Consider the following 17286-nt stretch of genomic DNA (forward strand, 5'->3'; position numbering starts at 1 on the left):
CATTAAAGTTGCAGCATAAATTACTATGGTGATCTGGCGAGGCTAAAAGAGAGGCACGTCATTGCAAACACACACACACACACACACACACACACACACACACACACACACACACACACACACACACACACACACACACTAAATGTTAACAACCAATATGTTGACATTCTCGTAAATTATTATTTGTATTATTTTTTATTGCTGTTCATAACTGTTGGGATACATTGATTTCTATATTCAGTAATGTGAAGCTTTCACATCTGGCCCTCTGCTCAATGGCCTACTGGTGTCTACAAATAGCTACAATATAAAAGCTACACAAATTATTGGATCTATGAATAAACCTTAAACATATTCTCAGAAAATGGCTGCTTCATTTTTCGATTAAAATATTTTCCATAATGTTAAGGGCCAGATACTGGGTACCGGTTCGGGCCTTTCAAAAAACAAACCAAATTAATACAAACCAACATCCATTTCTGAGAGGATGTAAAGATGGCTGGGGTGTGAAATCTTAGCCCAAAGTGATGTATAGTGTGAAGCTCACTCTTTTTGGGACATGATTTTTTGTCATTCTTTAGAGATCAGTTTGTCTTGACTGCTATCAACATATTCTGAGACTTAAGAACACCGAAACAGCAGACGAGACAGGCCTTCTTGAACATGCATTTTCTTAATCTTCTATACTCTTCATCTAGTGTCACCTCGTTCCGTCACCTCTGCCTCATGCCCGAGTGCAAATTGCAAATGGCAAGGCCAACCTTCTATTAATGACCTTTCTTCAGTCTGGACGCAGAAGACACAGAAGTTTAGCCACAAGGTCGAAGGTCACATGTCGCAAGTCTCTTCAGTGAAAGTTTTACTCATGAACAGGTTCAGAGTCATTTTCCACACATCCCTGAGAGAGCATTTGTTCAAATCCAAAGCTCACAGAATTCTTTCAGTTGAGATCTTAACCTTTATTAAATATAAATGTAATGCATGCTTGTTAATTGAATACCTGATTTCTCCACAGCTGACTTTGAATATACTGTGAAATATGCATAATACTGTGGAATGAACATATTTATATATCATTTTGACAACAAATTATGCACACAACAGTGTGTTTAGTGTTTTGATTAAATTATTTGTATCTTTTGGCCTTTGACTTTATTGTTAATAGTTTTGACAACTGCAACAACTTTCAGACGTAGATATCTCTGTCTTGTATCTGTTTAATTGAAACATTGTTTAACCTGGAATAACAGTGGTACTGTTTTGACTGGCTCTCAACCTAGGGTCACGGATGTAGTGTCAAGGGGAGGTTTTGATTTTGATCATTATTTTTTAAATAAGATGTCAATGAGGGGCTTCCTTGACACTTTCTGATAAAAAAGGTGGTGGAGAAATGAACTGGCCCAAACTCAATGGGCCTTTAATCTCTTTGAGGTTGCATCACATTTGGAGGGCCTCCGTTTTTGTTGCCATGTGCTACTGTAGGGTTGGCACTTTTTACAGGTGGGCTGGTTGCTGGCAAGTATTTGTTTATAATACCCACTTGTTTTGGTACAATACTTGAACTAACTTCTATTCAGGAAACAGTGTGAATCCATGCAAAGCCTTTTCCCAAAGTCCTTTTGAAGACGACAGCCCATTGAAAGAGGAGGAGAGGGGGATTAGCTTCTCCAGCAGCAGCGCATTTCCGAGGGAGCTGATTAGCTCGGCATTCATTGTTAAATCGAGCAAAGGAAGCCCTAGAAGAGTGAAAAGAGCCAAATAGGTGGGCCAGGAATAAAACAGCCACAGGAAGCCCTGTGCAGGCAACACCAAGTTTTCCCAACATTTTTTTTTCTTTTCCCATGATGGTAGAGTGAAAAAGAAGATTAGCATACAAAATTAGAGGCAGGCTGATTAGAGGGCAACTAGGTTCATGTTTTCCCTCTGTCTCGACAGAGTTAATTAAACCAGTATTAAACAGTAAAGAAGCAAGCAAGAGCCAAGGCATTGAGAGTTCTTTAAAGATTACAATGACATAAAAAGAAGGAATTTGTAAGGGTGAAAATGAGAAAGGTGTGAAAAAGGAAGACTATAATTAAACATTTCTCCCCTAATTGTGTCTTTGCCCCAGGGTTATCTGATACTAAAATGAACAATGCAGAAATTATTTTATGCAGATTACACAGATGATCTTCTGTATACATATGTTCAACTTGCTTTGAAACACATTTATTCCTTTCATTTAATTCCGAAACTGTAATGTTTCTGCCCTATAAAGTGTTCAGCAATTAAGTGAGTTCACCGTCAATTCACTCATTAGACAGATTGACTAATTCAGTTAAAAAATGAGTAAAAATGAACATAATTAGCATGCGGATAATTCTTAATAACTCCAGAAATAATATTGTATAACAGGTTTATTAAATTGTTTTGTATTGATGATCTTGTGTTTTAAAGGACTGGAAATGAGTGAAACAAAGTAAACTATTACAGACTGTGCAATAAATTAACAAAGTGCTTCATTTTATTTACATTTAAATACAGACTGTAGAGGGACGTGCAACTCACTTCTCTCCCCTGTGGCCCCAGATGGGTCTCTGTCACATTGACTGGAGGCTCTGATTGCTGTGTATTACACAAATGCCAATTTTGGAAATGGAAACATGAATGGATTTTGATTTGTCTAGTCCATAGTTTGTTTATTTGTGTCATCTTATAGAGGGAGAATTCCCACATTTTTAGAAGTGTTCCCACATTTCAAATGGTAAACATATACAAATGGGGTCATGTAGAAAAGTACAAAAATAGTATTTAAATATATTCAGATTATTGTACCTATAAACAACTAATATTTGCAATGCTTCTTTTATTTATGCAAAGCTTTCCAATATATCTAAGGCTTATTTCCACATAATCTCTTTCAGTCATTTTCTTTTGACAAAACTTCAACATACCCTTTAGTTTACACTTCTCATATTTTGTTTTTACAGTTTTTGTGAAATATATGAGGGATACTATCTTAGAGGAAACAAAATGGAGTGTTTGTATGAAAACCTCAGAAGCTGTCGACTTGCTCTTCTTAGTGGGTTTTTCTGAGCCTGAGACTTTTCCTTTGGCTGCTGCTCTCACTCTTGGCCTTCTTTCCCTTCTTCACGCAGTAGTATTTGGTGACAGTCTTGCGGCACTGCTCGCATTTGACAGCGCAGCACCAGTGGAACTTGCAGTTGCAGCTGGACACCATCTCCGCCCTGCGCTCCTCCACCGCCAGGCCACACTCTCCACACAGCCGCTTGCAGCTGCGCTTCTCCCACTTGCTCAGGTTCTTACCCTTTTTGATGCACTCGCGCCCTTCCGTGCCTGGCAGGCCTAAGGTCTTGTTCTCCAGGCAGTAGTCAGGTGAGTCCTCCAGGTGGACCAGCTCTTTGCGGGAGATGGAGCTGAAGGTCTCAGCGATAGCCCTGCGGCTGGCTGCACTGTTGCCGGCCCCTCTGAGCAGGTCTACCTTCAGGGCTTTCTGATACTTCTCCTTCAGATAGTTTCCCACCTCCTTGAACTCAGGGAGCTGCAGCCAGCACGTCTGGGTGGTGCAGCTCCCAGAAACTCCATGGCATTTACATGTCTTCTGCATGGTACCTTTAACAGCCTGGTCGAACAAAACATTTCTCGTATTAAAAAAGGCAAATGCATTTCTATTCTCATGATTCCACTAAACATAGGTATAAAATCTATGTGAACTACTATTTTGCATTCTTCACTGCTTTTATGTCAATGTTTGATTTTCAGTTGTATGCATTCTGCTTTACAAAGACAGCTTCCAACTGAGTGTATGGCTTGAAGCTGGAAAAGAGGATGAATTCAACGTGTGAAAGAGGGCCAAGTTCAAGGTTCAATTCTCCTGTTCATCAGCTTTTGTGTGCACTCAATATATCCTGACTTTGGTCGTTATAAGCAGCTGTCACTTGAAAAAGGACATTTCTTTTCTCAGACTAAAGCATTTTCACTGAAGGTGAGTAAGTATCAAGGATTCACATTGAGTCTGATTGTTCTGCTGTGGAAAGGGGTGTATTTATTTAGTATAACCATTGTCAACATGTTTTCTGTTAGGAGTGGACCCAATTGAAATTCCATTGAAGAGGAAATAAAAAAGGGTCTCTTTCTGCTATTTTTTCTGTTACAATGATGCTCCAGGTGCCATGGGGATCTGACAAAAACTGAGGAGGCAGTGCCGGCAGCAAAAACAAAGACCACTTCAGCTGCATAGCCATGATCCCCTGGGTTTCTCAAGTGAAACAAAGGCCAAAATAAATGTAAGAACCTTATTGCAAGAATAAAACTAAACACTTGTTTGGGAACAACATTATACAGAAGCTTTGCTATGTGTGGCCCCTTAGGTCTTCTAATTAAGCTTGCACCACTGATCCCAAGAGTCTTGAGTTGAGGTCTCATCATAAAAGACATTCAGGATCTGTAAATAGACCCTTCTGGTACAGCGCACACACTGTGATTTGGACGAGTGGCACCTTGCTTATAACAGACTGAATAAAACTCTTGGGTGGTAGGATATAATTCAGAAAAGAAAAAATAATGATTCAAAGGACACTATACATTCTGTTGGTGGCCAAGTGAGATTCCTAAGTCTATGGCTCCACCTCTAACTAAGTTTTCACAACTACTTATTACGCGCTTTCCTTTCAAATCAGCTCTCCAGACTTCAGATCAGCCTATGAAGCTATTTTAGAGAGCCTACCTTCTCTCTGTTCCCTGAAGAGTTGGAGGGTTTTTTTTTTTAAAAAATATGAAAACATTACCCTGCGTCCAGCTTCATTGTTGTGTAGATTCATTGCTGCTCGTGCATCTTGCCCTGTCTCCAAGGCGTCAACAAACTGTTTGGAGATCGCCTCTCCAAAGCCAACATTATCACTGCAACCTCCCCACAGCCAACCCTGGCCCCCTGCAAGTCAACGGAGGACACAAAGATCCTGGTTTAGATTTTTATTTAATCTGCTTCTTAGACTACACCAATGGAAACAAAACAGCCGCAAATAATTTGTCGCTCATTTAGGAATTTAGGTTTTAAGAGATGATAAAATAATGAGAAACCTAATCAAGAATAGCCTTCTAGGTTTCGCTGTTAAGTTGGTAGGCTAAATTTTGAGTACACCTTTCCCATGCAGAATGGTGATTAACTTCCTTACCTCGTTGACCATTTCTTGTGTCATCACAGCCGCAGTTGTCAAAGTCCCCAAGGCTACAGTTGCGTGTAAGGGTGTACATCACACCTGCTGAACTTATAGCATGGACAAACGCTGTCTCCCTGTTTGCTGTGAAAAGAATTTTCAGTGTTAAAGCACACGGCCAAAATCATGCAATTATATTATTCTATATCATTGCATCATGGACCATTTGCATTGTTCCAGTTGCACTGCAGTTAACCTGAATTAAGAGACCAATAGCAAAAGGTGCAGCTGATGGGAAAGAGCACAATTAGACAGCAGGTCAGCTCTGGACTGTGACAGCTTCACTTTGCCCTCTGTGGCACTCCAGGAATGCCCTCTGAAAGGAGCCTGAGGCAGCCCTTTGACCTAAAGCCCTTATCTTCTGACGAGGCGTCTATTTCACCTTCCACGCCTCTCTGATATCCCTTCCTAGTCCTGGTTTCGCTTTGTCCTAAGGGAATTAACCAGCAATATTCAAAAGACTGAATAATCTTGTTCTGGTGTTGTCTGTAAACAGTATTAGTTTCTTTTGCATTTATGATTGGATTAACTGAGCTTTGTTACATTTGTTCAGACCACAGCAAATACACTTAAACAAACTACGCTATAATTACAATTTTCTTTGAATCTTAAGATGCTGGCCATTCAAATTGCAAAATAATTTTTACAAAATAATTTCCCACCAGATGTGACAAAATGCCTTCCCTACTTCTCAGCAATTTAAACTTTGAATAAAAGGTATCCCTGAGATGCGGCCGTCAGTTTGGGCAATAAACTGAGTGAAGCAATGGCATGCTAATCCTGCATGCAAAGCTTAGGTCCATATTAATGGAAGAGCATGTGTTTGCTTGCTCTTTTCTCACCACTCCTGAGGCCACTGTGAGTGGACAGCTGAAGAGCTCTCTCTGGACAGTTCCAGCGCTCCCAGGCAAATTGATACTTGCACTCCTCAATCCCACTCTGAGCCCCTGCAGCAACACTGCTGGAGTAGATGAGATAGGCCTGAAAGGGTGAACAATCACAAGGGTTACAAGAGCCCTTTAGCTGAGCAACATCTTGTTAGAGATACTGTTTGTTGCCATTTCTTTAAAGAATAAACACATGTAAACACAAAAGAAGAGAGTGTCTATGTAGGCCACAAAAACAATGGATGTTTGGTCAAACAAAACGAACATCAGAATTCTCACTTTAATTTTCATTATTCAACATTTTGCTTTCCTGATTACCAAACGGTTTGTTTTAATGGTACACATTTACTACACATAAACATTTAGATCATAATTCTTTAAGAAGGATTTTGATTCCTCATACTGATTCTTTTCCAAATATCAAGAGTTCTACTTCATCTTGAGTGACAGGTTGCTTGTTCACTCTGAGAGATATATCCTAATATGTCTCAAGTGGCCTTGGATAGATTGAACCTCAACCTCATTCACTGGTGTCTGGCTTGCTAATGATGACCACCCACCAGAGGAGTCTTAGTCTGCCATTCTACAACTCAGAACGCAATATAGTGAATGATTTCAAGTATGTTTAAGGAAGAGGACCCTGTCAGACCCAATCCCTAGAGAAATGGTCCCGCATTTTCAAACCAGAATCTGATTTACATTCCGCAGTGAATGAATAAGAATGTTGGGGTTTATAGTTTGGACAAATGGGGGTTTGGTGGGTGAGGTTCAGGACATGACTTCAGATACTTCTGCTCTGTTTTGTGGATGAGGATCAAGCTCAAAAGATATCATATATAAATTCAAAGGAGTGACGCAGTCTGAAGGATGTACTTTAGATAGAGATCAGCAGGGAAGATCAAAAGAAAAGTTGGCTTACCTTTGGGCCAGTCATCAGGAAATTATTCACTGACCTGGAAAACAGAGCAGCCCATTAACTCAAAAATGTTTCTCACCCATCCTCAGACAGCAACAGTGATGCAAAACATCTTAGTTTTTTTCATAATGAATTATCTTACATATAGCCCTTTTAACTTCTTGTCAAATGTATAGCTCCCAGTTTAGAGATAGTCACACAAATATTTAAACATTCTGATCTGATTAAAACAACAGAAAACTTTCTTACTTATACAAGAAAAGAGGGACATATGACAGAAAAGGCAAAACACACACATTTTATAAACAGGTTGTTCTGTAAATTAGCATTTGAGTAAAATAACAGCAAGCTAAATTTGATTAATTGAATACTCAACATGGCAGTCATCCTTACAATAAAAACAACAATGTTGCATCATTTGTCAGCACATAATGATTTAAGTATCCTAATATAAAAACATACCGCCATTGAGATTTCATCAAATCATCGACTGCTTGAGCAATCACAGGCCGAGTATTTCAATGAAACCTACTGTAAAATCGTGACGCAAAGAAACAATAAAATCAGACAGAACATCATTTTTATAGGCTACTTACCAGGAGCAGCAGGACCTCACGTGAGTCATCAAAATGAAAATGTAGTAGTAGACTTCTAAATGCATAAGCATCCTGAGATTTAGAGAATTAGAATTCTATGTGCTGTAAACCCGAGCGCTCTGCTAGAGGGTATATACCTACATGCAGATCTCAGGACGCTAAGGGGTTCATGTGGGAACCAGGGGGGGTTCTGAAATGGAGCTGCTCTCATCCCAACAAGAGATTATCTGCTTAATTAAAGATTTTCCCCGTCTTACTCCTTCAGCCAATCAGGTCTATTATAGCACGGAGAGTTTGAAATGATCAAAAGGGCACCCTGGGTTTCCAGAAGAGAAATAGCTGGGAAGCGTCTATTCCCTGTTAACAGTTAAATCAAAATGGCATGAAACCAAAATAGTTATATATCAACTTTTAATCATTTATTTAGAAACAATATTTTATCCAGAAACAACAGCCATTACGTCTGACATAAAATTGTTATTTCGATTATGGCAAGCCTAAAGACTGTGGAAAAGACATCAATTGGATTAATTAGACGTAGGCTACCCCGTCGTCGGGGATTCAAGATAGGCTATGCCTGATAGGGAAATGTCTTTATGTCAATTGAACTGTCGAGGATATTATTCGGGTTAACATTTCGGTTAAATTTGTGCTATAGCCTACCGCATGAACTTTTCACATAAAATACAGGCTAAGCTATAGCCTGCCAGTTACAAGTTAGCCTGCATTTTAACGTGATATAGGCTAGGCTATTTTCGACATCAGAATACCATTTGGTCCAACAATTAAAACTAGCCAATATAAATAGGCTGCTTAACATTCTCAATGAAAATATGTAGTTTATTGACTCTAGATATTTCAGTCGAGACTCACCATCATCATTTAGGCTATTTTTTATTGATTTGTTTATTATTATTATTATTAGGCTATTATTATTATTATTATTATTATTATTATTGCTAGGCCCTTAGGCTTCTTTAATTATTTTAGTTCAGGCTTGGGATTTTATCACTATTCAAGTAAACAAATGAAAGATCAATCACAACAATTTGAACTGACATTAAGGCGTCAACATTAAATTCAAAAGTGCGATATCAGCACCGACATGGTAAGAATGCTTGTTTGCGAATCTAAGCTAGACGGTAGGCCTAACTATCAAATAGCGTAGCCTATATTCAAGTGTCATTTGCCTTTTTTGTGGTTGCCCCTGTCTGACCTTTCATTTGAGCAATTGTTTCTTTGACATTCGCCTGTCTTCTTATGTGCAAATTAGGATTAAGAGAAAGTTATTTGCAAGTTTCTGCGGGATGTTTTTGGATTAAGTCTTTGAGATTCACCAGATTTAAAAAAAAATCAAACGCAGATCCGCCTGTAACCACGGGGATCACACCCATTCGAACTTCAAGCGCCTGTTTTGCATTTTAGACCCAGGTGACATTTTCCCTTATTGCATTTGGTCTCTTTTGTCTGACTTGCACTTACCACCATGTTTCTTTGTGTATTCCAGCCACATCTCATTTATGCTTTTTGCAGAGTTTGGCTCAAAAACACACTCCAGATAAAGCAGAGCAAAACAACTCACATCTCAAAGTGAAACTTTTTTTAAGTGCCATTCTTGCAACAAAATGATACATTTGCATTCGTTTAAATCAGAAACAACACACGGATGTACAAATCACTGTTGTCTTTAATTTACTCATGCATGCTTCTATGGAAGATTGTTCCAGAATACATTGGTGGTATATACTTCACTGGAAAATAATTCATTGGGCAGCTTGAAAAATGGGAAAGGGAGCGAGTACAACTGTGAATGTATATTGTGGTTCATGAGTCAGTAGCCTGGTGGAAACGAACATTATCCCAGAAGACAACAACCTGGAAGACTCTGATCTGTTCTGCACAAGTACACTGCAGTGCATTAGAAATGTGATGACTGAATGTGTGCAGTATACAGTATAGGGCAGCATGGTCATGGGCCATGGACAAGTCCTTGCAGACTAGTAGTGGCTCACAAGGTGATATTTCCCCATGCAGCGCAGCCCAGGGATATTGCCCCTCTTTGTTCTTTTGTCCTCCTCTCCTTTCTCTCTCTTCTCCACCTTTCCATCACTCTCACTCTCTCCATGTATGCAAAGTCCTCACACAAGTGCTGAGCTCACCTGGTCTAGTGTAGTCAAATGATAGGTGCTCAATGATGCTCAATGATGTATATTTTCATGTGTGTTTTGCATCTTGACTAGATATTGCATTTTGAATATCAATGATGGAATTGTCATTCATTGGATGAAGTTGTCCTAAGACAGATCAGTGCTTTGCAATATGTGTGCTTCAGAACTGCAAGCAAAGTGCAACGTTGAATGTGCTGTATGTGGCATGCATGCTGTTGATGCCTTTGTTGTTACAAGAATTTAAGTTTTGGTCTTTAGCTTTGGTCTAATCATTGTTATTTTTTAGTGTGTAAACATTCAGCAAAAACAAAAAAGATTATTTAATGAGAATAACAATCACTATAATTTAGTTTTTCATAAAAAGCTGTATGGATATTCTAAAGACACATGACAAATGGATGGATGACAAAGACACATTTTTACAGTTACATTTAACTGACTTATAATAAGCTGTTTTAATAACCATTCATCTTTAAGGGTGTTTTGAGCACTCATTTCTCAACACATGGCACTGTGTTATGACTTATTCAGGGAGATCATGTCCTCATGTAGTATTCCATTTTCATATTACCATAATGGCAAAAATGCATGAATAGTCAGAAGGCAGAGAAATGAAGCTGCAAGTGGTTCGCACTCTGAAAAAAATGACTAGACATAGTCTTACAAAAAAGGAATGTGATAGAGCAAGAGCAGACGTTTGAGCAATCTGGCTATTCTCAATGCGCGCAGTCTGTTGAAACGTCTACCCTTGCTCTATTAAACCTATGCTCCATTTTTGTAAGACTTTGTCTTTTTTTTTCAGAGTGCGAACCACTTGCAGCTTCAAGGATGCATGAACAGTCAGAATACATGCAATGTTAATGTCATACTTATGGCACTGAGGGCCACAAAGCGGTTCTCCCTGGGATTGATGTGATGGTCATAGGGCCTCATCCCCCACATGTGGGCCGCACTATTCACCAGCCATGTGGCATTGAGCACAGTGGTGTCTCTTGGGTATTTACTAAAGGATTATTTAATGAGAAATATTTAACATAGAATAGATGATCATTTGAGTATCTCCTTTTCTCTAGTCCCCCTACATGTAATGATCAAACTAAACTTATTAAATGACTGAATAGGCCTAGGCTATATTCTTGAGCTATTCTTTAACAGAGAGTGTAAAAGGAGTCAGTTGTAGAGGATATATATCTTGTCACAGGCCTATAACCTGTGCAACTTACTTCTCTACCACAAGATGGAGACAACTTACCAAGTGACACATTAAATGCATAATTAAGGTAAGGAATTTATTGAAGGTAAATAATTAATTGTATAATAGCAAAAAGTCACAATACAAGTTTTACAGATTTACATGTAAAATTGTTTATTTTTGGTGCTTACAATAAACACAACATTCCTTTCAAAATGTGCCAGTTATTAAGGCATTCAGAAACTCAAGAAGCCAACACTATAAAAAATAGGCTACTCTTACAGGACAAGATACAAAAGTAACAAATCACTAACCATTTGCCATCACTGCGTCAGAATAACAATGTGGTCCTTTAAAATGTAAAGGTATGATGTAGGCCTACATCATTACCTCAGCGAAAAGTGTCATTTCATCTGTGACACCCTTCACCTGCACTAATTAAGACATTTGGTAATGTATGGTAAGTCATTTGGTCTGACATAGACCCAAGGTCTTTTTGGTGGACATTCATTCTTGTTATTACTATAATCAGGCACCAATAATAATATGTTATTTGATAAGGCAACAGGGAGGCAACAACTTCTTGCAGATATGTTCATATAAATATATCGACAAACAACTACTTTTTCCATGTTTATTTCCCCGAAGGACAGACTATGTCCCTTTGTGAAATAAAGGCAGAGATAAGTATACTTCTTTTTCAAGAAATATTTCCATATTCAAATCTTTCATTCTGTTTTCGATTTGACCATAATGGCCAAGTGGTGCAATGCACTATGACAAGTCAGTTCCAATCTGATCATCTTGTGTTGTGCTTCAATCAGGTACAATCCATATTTAGAGGTATGTAATTGTGCAATGTATCAATAAATAAATCCCAACCTTCCACCAATAACAAACAGACTAAGAGCACCAAGCAATATTCTTTCTATTTGACTGTAGAACGAGTATGTTTGTTGACTGGTGCAACAGTTGAATAGTAAAGGGAAAAAAACATTATATCAATTTCATTGTAAATCAATACTTGTCCAGTCCTTACTTATTCATGGATGATGTAAAGGATTAATGACAATCCAAAGCAGTATCACACCATTATCCAAATAAGGGTAATAAATGACACTATATGCAAAGATTCTCAATGTTAAGCTTCACATGTAAAACTACTTATCTCACAACATTTCAAAGTGCCAAAAATGATTAATAGCACATATATGTTAATGTATATATTGCATAGCATTGGAATGACATCCATAACAAACTTGAACGCTTAACGAAAAAGTGCTATATCCACAAAGTGGAACTGATACACCAGTGTCACTTCCAGACACTTGGCCTCTTAACCAGTGAGGTCCAGGGCCTTTCCAGAGCTAGACTTAGAGCCACACCTTTCCACCAAACACTCTCACTGTCAATCTCAATGCAAAAAATATATATCTTATTACCAGTATTAGTTCGCAAGGCTCACGGTTTTTTATCTCAGATAAGATTTGGAGACATTACTATGCATTTTTGAAACTCGTTCATAAACTCTGTGAATATATAGCTTCACATATGTTTTGGCCTGTTGTGACTGCATAGGAGCTTTCAAATCTGAGAATCGCTCAACCAGTCTTGTGACTGCCATCCCCAGTGCGCTGAACGCGGGCCTTGACTACCTCTGGGGAAGCCTGCTTGCAGTCACTGGCCAGGCCTAGGGAGCACATGAGGTTAATGAAAGCAGTAGTGAAGTTGAGCTTGCTACCAAACTCACTTGTTGCATAGTCATAAGGAAACGTGTGATGATAGTTGTGAAAACCCTCCCCTGAAAATGAAATGGAAGAAAACAGTTAGAAATCACTATAATTTAGTTTTTCATAAAAAAACTGTATGGATATTCTAAAGACACATGACAAATGGATGGATGACAGACACATTTTTACAGTTACATTTAACTGACTTATAATAAGCTGTTTTAATAACCATTCATCTTTAAGAGTGTTTTTGAGCACTCATTTCTCAACACATGGCACTGTGTTATTCAGGGAGATCATGTCCTCATGTAGTATTCTATTTTCATATTACCATAATGGCAAGAATGCATGAATAGTCAGAAGGCAGAGAAGTATTGTTGCACTCAGATGATAGTTTGATATGCATGAACGGTCAGAATACATGAAATGTTAATGTCATACCTATGGCACTGAGGGCCACAAAGCGGTTCTCCCTGGGATTGATGTGATGGTCATAGGGCCTCATCCCCCACATATGGGCCGCACTATTCACCAGCCATGTGGCATTGAGCACAGTGGCGTACCTCAGGAGTCCTGGGACAAAGTAGCCCACCCAAAGAGATTCACCCCAAAGGTACCAAGGCACAAACATGGGAATGGCGAAGCATGCCAGTGCCACTGAGACCTTGTAATGCCTTGAAAGGAAGAAAGAAAAGGTCAAGAATTAGTCTGCATCATGGTACTGATTGAGACCATTCACGGTTTCTGCCACTGTGCTTACTAAATAGAGGACATTGGGGAAAACACATTCTGATAACAATCTGAGACTCTTATCAAAAACACGCATCTGTTTAAGGTGTAATGACAATATACCAGGAAGAAGTTCAATACACAGTCAATATCTAGTAGTTACAGTGGCTAATAAGTTACCATTTGTACTTTCAAATGAATTATGTTTTGATGACTGCTGACATCAGACTTGCTAATCCTCTTCCGAGGGAGGTTTAAACCCAACTCGGGACAGGATCTGACAGCATAGGCAATATGACAATGCACTGCCCCCTGAATGCCTGTGGGCTGATCTCTGCTCTGGCAAAGCTGCGATAAGCCTTATCAGTGAATCAGAATGTGAGGTGCATGTTGACCCCGACTACCATTTCCTCTTTAAAGAGATGAAAATACGTTTTTTCCCACAACAGGTTTTACTATCACTTTTCAGATAGTACTAATAATTCAAAGACTTGTACTGCTAGTGTGGACTGATTTAATGACTGGCATTTTAGTGAGGCTCATGGAAGTTCACAGATGCACGGTAACCATTTTAATTCGCATTACATTTCCTACTCACACCATACTCACTCTTTTTGAAACATGACGACTGGGTCTGCTTTGAGATCATGAACGTCTAGCTTGCGCCCCTTCTCAATCACGTCTGGATGCTTACGGACTAAGAGCCAACCAATATGTGCAAAGAAGAAGCCCCTAACAGCATTATGAGGGTCTGCATCGGTCTCAGAGAACTTGTGGTGCACTCGGTGATCTCTAGCCCATTCAAAGATGTCATTCTGGATGGTCAAGCACATCAGAGATGTAAAAGTTACTCCCTTGTCATAGTACACCATTATTCTACCAGACTACTTTCGTATTCATAACAGTTTTGTGCACATATTCTTGATTTGTATAGTTATATTTTGATGCTGTGCATGTTTAACTTGTTTATATTACCTGAAAGGCCATAGAATTTCCAAAAGCAAGGAAGATGCGTAAAGGCAGTGAGGCTTTGTATGACTTGTGACTCCACAGCCGATGAGCCCCAGCAGTCACTCCCAGAGCACTGATGAAGAAGCACACAACCGCTGTGGGAGGATGGGGAGAAACATCAATATCTTACACCAGCGGTTCCCAAACCACCACCTACATCCTGACTCGGCTCACGTACCCCTACCACGCACATAAAAACGTAACACATTCTATTGACGCATTCCAGGCATCATGTTTAATTAGCCGCCCTACATGATAACAAATAACAAAATCAAAATGTGCAACTCGTCTATTAGCTCTCACACAAAACAACAGTGTGGAGAACATTATGAAATACAAAGAAGAAAGAGAACATAGGCTTAGGATTTATTTTAAAAATCATTTTTAACACCTTTCCGACATTGCCATTTTCATCTCGCATACCCCCTATGGAGCTCACATACCACCAGTGGTGCACGTACCACAGTTTGGGAATCCCTGTCTTACACAAATGTTCTCAACATAGCTGTCTCTTGGGTATTTATGTCCATCTCACTGGACTGGGTGGGGGTCTCCTCTTTCACAACTGAATGTCTCTCTATGTACTGAATGTCTTTCTATGTGTGGTCAGACACTGCTTTGAGCTATTAAGGCCTCAGACCAGTGAAGAAGGCCACACTGTTGTGAGCTCGACAAGCCCACAATAGAAAGCCTATTGCAATGGGCAATTGTTCATTGTTCTCAGCCTGAAATATTATGCAGTTTGGCAATGCAAAAATTTATGAAACAGTGGGACACAGTTTTGGCAGGATGATTTCTTAGACATTCGAGTCACATTCTATCTCATGCATTCTTGTGCTCTATTTAACAGTCTCAAACAGAAAATGTATAGCATAGGCTATGTATTTGTCCACCAAGTTGTTTTACACTCCACCTTGCAAAACATCAACATTTAAATGAATAGCAGCACACTCACAGTTAGGCTATACTACAAGGTGAGGCTAAGAACAGTGAGAAACAAATCAAAACCTGTTGCGTTTCCACAACTGTTTGAAATGTAGCCTACCGATTGATTCAGGGTGATAAACATCACTGTAACAGCCAAAAATGCAGTGCTTCCTCGAACAGTGTGACGTCAGAGCAAAAACCGTTTTCATAATAGCCCATCAGGTCATCTCTTTCTGAACATTACTAGATGTAGGACTGAACACTGGACACCAACACGAGCTAAAGCGTCGAAGTTGGAAAATTGAAAACAGATTGCATGGGACTTACCCCAAAGTAAAGTTAGAATGGAAGCAGATGGTACAATCATCAGTCCATACAGAGCTCCGCTGTGCAACAATGTCATTAAAATAACATTTCTCCACACGATTCGCCGTGGGGGTTTTGGACCCTCTTTCTCCCTGTAAGTATCGTCAAATACATCCTCCACTGTCCTGGTTTCAGCCATTGTTTCAGCGTTCTGACTGAACTCTGAATTTCTCGTCATGTTTCACTGTGGATTGTGGAAGCAACAAATGACCACATATTAGGTTATACACGTGAAATACAACAGCTAGACGAGTGATGTCAAGAAACGTAGCCTATGCGAAGTCCACAGAAACGGGTGGGTCTTTCCCCTTCCTGGGGACTACAACACGGATGCAAACTAAATGCTTGCGAAACAACCATTAACGAACATAGTCTGTAAACGCTAAGCAGCTAGGCCTACCTTTGGCTGATGTAGATGCTCGGTGTAACGTTACAACTCAACAACGAAAGCACAGTAACGGAGAACAATAACGTTATACAGTCCTGTTGAAGAATTCCGCTTACCTCCGATTCTCTTCCTCAGACGTCGATTTTAAAGATCGCAATTGGTTGAAGCGTAATGGATGCCACCTTGCCCTGCCAGTTTCATTGGTCGCCTGCTTATCTGATGTTCATGTTGGTCTTTGGCAACAACATCTGTAGGTCGGTGGCATGGGCAATTCACGATTTCGTCTGTGTTTAATTTGGACCACCTCCTGTATTTGTTAAGACAAATTGTGTAACTGTACAGAGATAGGAGGTGGCCCACATTATTTCGCTATATGTACAGAAATCGCTGATAAGAAAAAAAATAATGCTGTCATGCTGATAAACTGGTTTAACTCTGATTAACTTATAACCACAATATAACGCTTTACATTGCACGTCTACAACATACAATTAGACTGTATACAATTGTAGCCCTACTACACCTATCAGTTATGGATCCATATTTCATTTGAAGCGTTTTCCTAGGCGTAGGCTATTTAAGTTCAACCACTGTTTCTCGACTTATGTGTTTTTTGTGTTATGAATATTTCTTCATCAAAACATTGCTTCAAATAGCCTAGGCTACTTTATAGGTCATGACTGTCATCAGCATGTAGAATGCAATATGTGAAAATGGTGCATACAGGCAACAATTGTTGTTGTATTAGGCTACCATACATGTGTAGCCTATATTATGCAGAATTTATATAAATATGGATATTTGTCAAAATTACATTTCACCACAGAATGTTTGTCTACTTTAAAGAAGGCAGGCTAACATACATGTTGGCCAACTTATTTGGTAAAACTGTGCATTAAATTCTTTTCAGAAGGTTTTCAGAGTTTCAGTGAATGACATTCAAAGTGTTATTTCAGTTCATTTGAAACACTTATGAGGGGAATTTGGCAATAGTGCTGAAACTAGGGCACATGATGCCCAACAGAACCAAATCCTTCCTGCCTCTCCCTCTCCCTCTTGGTCTGCTGTTGTTCTATTATTAGCCAACTGTGTACTCAAACACTCCTTGGACTCATCTGTACCAATCACCCCATGGGTGTCCTCCGGTCACTATCTCATCT

General features: G+C 39.3%; 2 protein-coding genes across 4 annotated transcripts; both read right to left on the reverse strand.

The window, feature by feature from the left end:
- Positions 1 to 2481: 2481 nt before the first annotated feature.
- Positions 2482 to 7686, reverse strand: wnt8b (wingless-type MMTV integration site family, member 8b). The gene is made up of 6 exons (XM_042066073.1): positions 7616 to 7686; positions 7023 to 7056; positions 6059 to 6197; positions 5175 to 5300; positions 4788 to 4930; positions 2482 to 3622 (listed from the first exon to the last, which is right to left on the reverse strand). The coding sequence occupies exons 1-6, from the start codon at positions 7684 to 7686 to the stop codon at positions 3059 to 3061; spliced, it is 1077 nt and encodes a 358-aa protein (XP_041922007.1). The 3' UTR covers positions 2482 to 3058.
- Positions 7687 to 10411: 2725 nt separating this feature from the next.
- Positions 10412 to 16401, reverse strand: scdb (stearoyl-CoA desaturase b). 3 transcript variants are annotated; one of them, XM_042066079.1, is made up of 6 exons: positions 16243 to 16401; positions 15700 to 15922; positions 14410 to 14540; positions 14044 to 14249; positions 13238 to 13379; positions 10412 to 10743 (listed from the first exon to the last, which is right to left on the reverse strand). In XM_042066079.1, the coding sequence occupies exons 2-6, from the start codon at positions 15914 to 15916 to the stop codon at positions 10624 to 10626; spliced, it is 816 nt and encodes a 271-aa protein (XP_041922013.1). In that variant the 5' UTR covers positions 15917 to 15922; positions 16243 to 16401; the 3' UTR covers positions 10412 to 10623. The 3 variants fall into 3 exon arrangements, with proteins under 3 accessions (XP_041922013.1, XP_041922010.1, XP_041922012.1); XM_042066076.1 differs by lacking the exon at positions 10412 to 10743 and adding an exon at positions 11124 to 12776 and having other exon boundaries at positions 13147 to 13379; positions 16243 to 16400; XM_042066078.1 differs by lacking the exon at positions 10412 to 10743 and adding an exon at positions 11124 to 12776 and having other exon boundaries at positions 13147 to 13379; positions 16139 to 16262.
- Positions 16402 to 17286: the final 885 nt, after the last annotated feature.

This window comes from Alosa sapidissima, chromosome 16 (genome assembly GCF_018492685.1).
Source record: "Alosa sapidissima isolate fAloSap1 chromosome 16, fAloSap1.pri, whole genome shotgun sequence".
In the NCBI taxonomy this organism is placed as follows: domain Eukaryota; kingdom Metazoa; phylum Chordata; class Actinopteri; order Clupeiformes; family Clupeidae; genus Alosa; species Alosa sapidissima.

Bases quoted from the DNA above. Each gene is read 5' to 3' on its own strand.
- wnt8b (XM_042066073.1), bottom strand. From the start codon at position 7,686: ATGCTTATGCATTTAGAAGTCTACTACTACATTTTCATTTTGATGACT. The intron at 7,057-7,615 runs GTAAGTAGCCTA...TCTGTTTTCCAG, and splicing joins GTGAGGTCCTGCTGCTCCTG to GTCAGTGAATAATTTCCTGA. The intron at 4,931-5,174 runs GTAAGGAAGTTA...GTTGACTTGCAG, and splicing joins CACAAGAAATGGTCAACGAG to GGGGCCAGGGTTGGCTGTGG.
- scdb (XM_042066076.1), bottom strand. From the start codon at position 15,916: ATGACGAGAAATTCAGAGTTCAGTCAGAACGCTGAAACAATGGCTGAA. The intron at 13,380-14,043 runs GTGAGTATGGTG...CTTCCTTTCAAG, and splicing joins GTCGTCATGTTTCAAAAAGA to GCATTACAAGGTCTCAGTGG. The intron at 12,777-13,146 runs GTATGACATTAA...TTTCATTTTCAG, and splicing joins TGTGGCCCTCAGTGCCATAG to GGGAGGGTTTTCACAACTAT.